Raw genomic sequence first — 6,828 nt, 5'->3', positions numbered from 1 at the left:
ACCATGATGGTTCTAAGATTTTGCAAATAAATGGTAATTTCAATACAATACACCTAGCTACCAAACGGTTAATATTTTGCAAATCAACAGTGGTGATTCCAATACAATACACCCGTCAAAAAGTTTTACCTATACTTTTTTTTTGTCTACTTTAGCACTTACACTTGACAATTACGTCCATTTTTATCTATGAACTTAAAAAAAATAAAAGTTTAATGATGTAACATTTAAGATTGTGTCACATCATCACTTGAAAACTAAAAATTTTATATAAATTTTTTGATGATGTGGTACAATTTTAAAGTATCTGATTCAATGTTTTAATAACCAGACCGGTGGTAAAACATGTTAGATCAGTGGTTCTCGTTTCAACTAGTTTTATCGATTCGAATACCAAATAACAATAATTAAAAATTCAAAAAATCTAAAAGAAAATTTAAAAAAAATTGTTAAACTTGTTCAAGTGTCGATTTTTGTCCTGATTTTTAATTTTTATCAATTTCAAATAATTTTCAAGTCAATCGGTTCAATCTCTTTAATAGGACAATTATATTGATCAATTCTTGGTCCATTCGATTCGATCTTGTTCCAGTAACACAGACAATATCATCAAATCTTGATATAATCTAAATTTATAAATCAAAATGAATTTAATTATGAAATTCAAGTACCAAATGGAAATAGTTGGAAGCTAATGAAAAAAAAATTATATTATTATTATTTACCTAGGATACTTGTAAATTATACTTGGAAAAGAAAATTTGAGTTAGAATTATTCTCAAACATTCCATAGTTTCCATATCCATTCGAAAATACCCTTTAAGTTTGCTTAAATTACCCACTCTTTCTTCATTTTTAACTCCACAAAGAAGCTTGAAAATTCCATCCGACTCCCACCATCGACACCAGGTCTCCTTATATAAAACCCTAACCGCACTCTTTCAACACCCGATCACATACTCAACACTTCCCACGCAGCTCATCTCTCCTGAGTCAAAACATGGCAATTATCTCCGAGTTCCAAGAAGAAGAGGCCAGACCTTCCGCTTCTTCATCGCCGAAAGCGGTGCCGTTTAATGCCAGCTTGGATCCGTCGGACCCTGTTGAGTTTCTGGAGAAAGTTTTCGATTTTCTGGCCAAAGAAACTGATTTTCTTGGGAAAGAGAACTTCGATAAGGAGATTGCAGCGGTCGTGAGAGTTGCTAAGGAGAAACATAAGCAGAAGGTTGAAGAGGTGGCTCCGAAGGTGGAGATAAAGAAGGAGGAAGTGAAGAAAGAGAAGGAGATCAAGGAAGAAGTGAAGAGGGAGGCAATGGAGGTCGATAAAAACGAAGACCAGTCTAGCTCTGGTTTGAAAGGTTCCTATTTCTTAATTTCTATTAATTCTCTTCTTATTATATTTTTTTTGGCTAAATTTCTCCTTTTATTATTGTTATTATTGTAAATTTTATTTTGAATGCAAGGCTATTTTATGGGCATTTGGGTCTTTGTTTAACAGGAAAATTATCTGATGTCTGCATTGTTAAATGTTTGCTTTGTGTTTTGAATTTTAGATGATGAAAAGCGTTTAAAGGATAAAGATACTTGTTACTTACTAGATTATTTAGGGTTTAAATTTGTATTTATATCACGTTTGCTAGTAGTTGTAAGGTATGAAATGATGGACAACACCATGCTTTTTCTTTCCCTGTCCTGAAACTTGAGCAGGGGCTCTTGTATTTTGGTTATGGAAAGGGACCTTATAGTAAGCAAGCTCGAGCAAGTTTCAAGAGTTGAGTTACATAATCAAGCTTGAGCTTTGTGCTGTCTCTGGATTTGACTCAAGCTCAATTACACCCCTAGTAATGTTATGCTGGTCCTCCATCCTCTTGTCTCCCACTTAGTGTCATGATGGTGTGATAAGTGAATGTCTTTTACTAAAAATTAAGTTAGTAAGTGTCCACGGTGTGAGGGCTTTTTAAATGCTCGTTTTATTCTGTATAGAAAATATGGGAACATGTTGGATAGAATTCTATTGTCTCAATATTTTTTGGGATTTGGTTGAAGCAGGGAGGTTTGATTGCCTGAGCTTGATGATAGTTTTGGTGCAAATTGGGATTTGATTTCCTTGTCCTGAGCTTGCATTCACCCGAAACTTCTTGTTCAATTACTCACTCTCTCTGTCTCTCTCTCCATCCATCCATCCATCCATCTATCTTTTTGTTCATTTGTTAGCCAATTTAGATGTGCATTCTCACAATCGGGGCTAATGGTAGGTAAGATTTTATTACACATGGTTATGTTTGTTAATTTCATAAGTTGGCTACAAAGATGTGCACCCTGTTGGAATGCTTGTAATAAAAGGGACTTCTTTACTTTTGTTTGTATGGGTGTCTTCTTTTTATTGGTTAGTGGGATGGGGATGGGGAGGTTTATGATTAAGCTTTGCATCTGATATTTTGAATTTGGTATTGTTAGACGCTAATGAAAATGAAACTCAAAAGACTAATTATATTACTCACTGTATTATTTACACTTCTCTAAATCTTGGACAGTTCCAAACAAAGGCAATGGACTTGATCTGGATAAGTACTCTTGGACACAGTCCCTTCAAGAGGTCACTGTCAATGTTCCAGTTCCGAATGGAACAAAATCAAGGTTTGTTGTATGCGAGATAAAGAAGAATCATCTAAAAGTTGGACTTAAGGGCCAGCCTCCTATTATTGATGTAAGTTAGTCCATGTGCTTTTGAGCAAATCTTAGTTTGTTTGTATCCTAGCCACATACTTCTTTATATTTTCAGGGGGAGCTTTTCCAAACTGTCAAACCTGATGACTGTTACTGGAGCATAGGTATGTTATCTCAATGAAAATAAGAGTTGAAGTACTGCAAATTGAACTTCATTTTCTACTTTTCTTTTCTTCCTTCAGCTAGAGTTTACAAGTTCGCAATTATTAGGTTTGCAAGTATTTCAACAACCTATGTCACCTGGACTGAGGTGTGAGTGATGTTTACGGTTATGTATCCGACGGTGATATATTCCAAAAAATTTCCATATATTTTTGGGATCTTTGGGGAGTTATGTCTCCGTACCCATTACTAAAAAGTGTGCCTGACATGGGTGTCAGATATAAGTACTTAAAAGAAAAAATAAAGAGGACTAGCAATATATATTTAAATTCCAACCTACTAAATCTTGACTTTTCCGAAATCAATTTTATAGTTGGTTCTTATCTTCTCTCCTTGTTTATTTTCTTTCATTCTATGCAATTTACTTGAACTTTATACGGAAATGCTTTTGAATCTGTCTTTTATTTTGTCAAAGAGAAAAATTCATGTTCTGGTTAAATTTTACATTGAGTAATATTTTAGCATTGTTGACCAACCAAATAGTTGTTTCATTATTATTAGGATTGTCTGTATAATCGCATTGCAATTGTGATCTTGAAACTCCTATACTTTTTTGTGAAAATGAAACCATGTTTAATTCTGCAACATTCTCTTTTATCGGTACTATAAAAATCTTCCCACACTTCTTGTAGAGGATAGTTGTGCACTGTCTATCCTTTTGACCAAGCACAACCAAATGGAGTGGTGGAAATCATTGGTGAAAGGAGATCCTGAAATTGACACTCAGAAAGTTGAACCAGAGAACAGCAAACTATCTGACTTGGATCCTGAAACACGGCAAACTGTAGAGAAGATGATGGTAATTAGTTCTGCCCTTTCCATTATATTTTGCCTCTGGATATAGTTTCTCTCTGCCAAAGGATCTCTCATCCCGGAACATGCCAAATTGCTTATTATTTTTCTTTTATTTCCAGTTTTAATTTTACTTGTTTACATTTGTAAATTTCAGACTCATCATAAACCATAATTGATACTTGTCACAAATTGTGCTCTTTGTTGCAGTTTGACCAGAGACAGAAGGCCATGGGCCTTCCAACCAGTGATGAGCTTCAGAAGCAGGAAATTCTAAAGAAATTCATGTCCGAGGTAAACTATTCTCTTCCAAACTCGTTCATCCAAGATACACCTATGGGTTACTCTTTTTCTTCTTCCTCCCAACTTTTTTGATCACCATATGGAGCTTTAGCTGATAATAATAAAATTTGCTTGTGTGTTTGCAGCACCCTGAGATGGACTTTTCAAGGGCAAAGCTCATGTAAATGTGAGTGTACCCCAGTTTTAGCTTTTGTCCTATGATCCCTTTTGTTTTGGGCAGAAAATGAAATGAACAACGGTTTGAACAGTGTTGATATTGGATATTATACTCTTGTAGACATCAGGTTTTTGTTAAGACTTGAATTTAAGAGTAATTCAAGAGTTTTAGTTGCCGTATATACACACATATGAGCCGATGTATGGGTATGTCTGGATGTGGATGTTTACATTTTACTACAACCGGCTAAGTATTATCGTGAGAAGCTCTAAAAAATATTTCCCACCTCGTATCCTATGACCCAATGTAGTGTCAGAAACTTTTTTTTCAGCTATCACTATTATAAATTCGGTACATATGGTATTATCGTGGTGATTATATCAGAATTAACTAATAAAACACTAAAAAGGATCAAAGATAATAATTTGAATTTAAAATGTAAATTTGATTGTTAACTTTTTATGTTAAAAATCATTTCAGTAAATTTAACTGTTAATGGTATTAATAGTTTAACCTAAAACACATTTTAGCTTAAAAAGTATTTATTATTTCTTTTCTCCAAGTTAAACAAATGCTTCTTTTTCTTTTAAATATGGTATATTATTGCCATTTTAACTCTCTTATTTCAATGCGATACATTTGGGAAATAATATGATTTTTAGTTTCTTCCATCACAGTATGGGAAAGTTGAAAAGGAAATTTGATTTCTTTTAAATCCAAATTTTTATTTATTTGATTAGAGTAGTACAAACTAAAATTCTAGAAAAATTTATATCTTTTGGAACTAAACAAAATAATATGAAGATATATTAATAATGTAATTTGTGTATATTTCAATTATATGAAAATACTAATCAAATTTAGTGACTTAATTTAACTCATTATATTTTAATTTAATGTAATGAAAAATTAAAAATATAAAGTAAAAATTATGGAAAAAATAAAATTATGTCAAACATTGGATGAAAACATTTATGTAATAAATTTATAAACAAATTAAAATAATAATTAGATGTAGATTTGGTTAAAGTAGTAAAATTGATTAGTTGTGGCTGGAGGCAAAACCAAAAAGTCTTTTAAGGAGACAAAATTAAATTGTAATTTATGTGATGGTAAAAATATAATTTTATCATTTTAATAATTTATATCTTTATAATTTTTAAAAGATCGAGTCAAATTTTATTATTTTTAAGGGCCAAAGTATAATTTTATCTTTACTAATTTAAAATTTTAAAAATTTTAAAATGCCTAAATAAAAAAAATCATTTTAGAAGGCAGGTCCTACTAACCCCTAGTTACACCTAGAAGTGTTCATGGGCCGAGTTATTTGGCCCGGCCTGAAGGCCAGCCCGAAATGTGAGAGGATTTGGGCAAAAATATAGGCTCGAAAAATGGGCTTTGACAAAAAAATAAGGCCCGTTTAAAAAATAGGTCGGGCCTCAGGTAAGGTATTTTTAGCCCGGGCTAGGCCCGAATTCACTAAAGGATAAAAAAAATCTGTATTTTTTTTTTTTATTTTTGAATGTTATTTTCTTGTTTTCTCCCTATTTTGCTACTATTTTACTATTATGTTGCTACTATTTTGTTGTTATTGTTTGGATATTGTATAAAACTTATTTTCTTATTAATTTTGTTATTATTTTAAAGGCATTTGTTAATTTTGTTATTATTTTAGAGGCATTTACTTGTTAAATTGCATATATCTTAGTGTTATTTAAGTCTACATATTTTTTAAAATTTATTTTCAATTTGTTGGGAAATATTTATTTTGATGTTTTTAGTATTTTGATGTATTATATATTTAAAATTATATAAAAATTAATACAGTGCAGTAGGGCCGTGCCTAGATTTTAGTATTTTTATCTGGTCGGGTTTGGACAAAAATTTAGGCCTATTTTTAGGCACGGCCCGCCTGCACCCAATAAATGGATATAATTTTTAGTTGAGCCCATTTTGACGACCCATGAACACCTCGACTTACACCCTGTTATTATGTGCATATATATTTCTAGATTTATCAGGATAAAAAAACATAAATACTCCAAATTAATATCGGTTACTTTATACAATAAATGTGCTTTTGATAATTGCCCAATTCATAAGTGAAACTAACTTAATAAGCCCTATAAATATTGTATATATATAGGAAGATATTCATTTACATTGTGTAACACTAAAATTCTTTTTCGTATTTTTTTGTACTATTAATATTTTACAACTATTTATTTTATTAAAAATATTCAATTATTAAATATATACATTAATATATTGAGTAATATATTGAGTATCATAGATAAATATGATAGAGATATCAAATTTATTCGAAAATTGACATACATAACAAATACAATTAAATTGATAATTTCAACAATTAGATTAATAAAATATTAACTGTATAAAACAAATAATTTACATAACATCCTCAATTTGAACACAGGAAAATTATTATGCACAGATTTGGTTTTGATCTTTGTCCTTTTTTCCTTGAATTATCCAATATCATATCCATTTTATGATGAATAAAAATTATTTCTTTCAAAATCCGCAACCATCCCCAACAGTATAACTAGAGTTAGAGTAGAGGGTTAAGTGCCTGCTGCACCTAAGACTTTGGTCTTTTGGGGGGTTTGAATAAGGAAGACAACGTCCTTTTGGCGGATAAACGTGGAAAAGCATACGAAACCAAA

General features: G+C 31.4%; 1 protein-coding gene across 1 annotated transcript; it reads left to right on the top strand.

Annotated features, from left to right (window-relative positions):
* Positions 1 to 839: 839 nt before the first annotated feature.
* LOC108453991 (protein BOBBER 1-like) lies at positions 840 to 4,322 on the top strand. Its single transcript, XM_017752265.2, has 6 exons — positions 840 to 1,358; positions 2,535 to 2,707; positions 2,783 to 2,831; positions 3,522 to 3,688; positions 3,892 to 3,975; positions 4,110 to 4,322. The coding sequence occupies exons 1-6, from the start codon at positions 1,001 to 1,003 to the stop codon at positions 4,146 to 4,148; spliced, it is 870 nt and encodes a 289-aa protein (XP_017607754.1). The 5' UTR covers positions 840 to 1,000; the 3' UTR covers positions 4,149 to 4,322.
* The last annotated feature ends 2,506 nt before the right edge of the window (positions 4,323 to 6,828 follow it).

The sequence above is a fragment of the Gossypium arboreum genome, chromosome 9, assembly GCF_025698485.1.
Source record: "Gossypium arboreum isolate Shixiya-1 chromosome 9, ASM2569848v2, whole genome shotgun sequence".
Lineage (NCBI taxonomy): Eukaryota > Viridiplantae > Streptophyta > Magnoliopsida > Malvales > Malvaceae > Gossypium > Gossypium arboreum.
Note: the sequence above shows the minus strand (reverse complement) of the source record. Positions and strands in the feature narration are given on the sequence as shown.

Excerpts from the sequence above, each read along its gene's own strand:
- LOC108453991 (XM_017752265.2), top strand. The coding sequence starts at position 1,001 with ATGGCAATTATCTCCGAGTTCCAAGAAGAAGAGGCCAGACCTTCCGCT. Across the intron at positions 2,708-2,782 it reads GCCAGCCTCCTATTATTGAT|GGGGAGCTTTTCCAAACTGT; the intron begins GTAAGTTAGTCC and ends TTATATTTTCAG. Across the intron at positions 3,976-4,109 it reads TAAAGAAATTCATGTCCGAG|CACCCTGAGATGGACTTTTC; the intron begins GTAAACTATTCT and ends GTGTGTTTGCAG.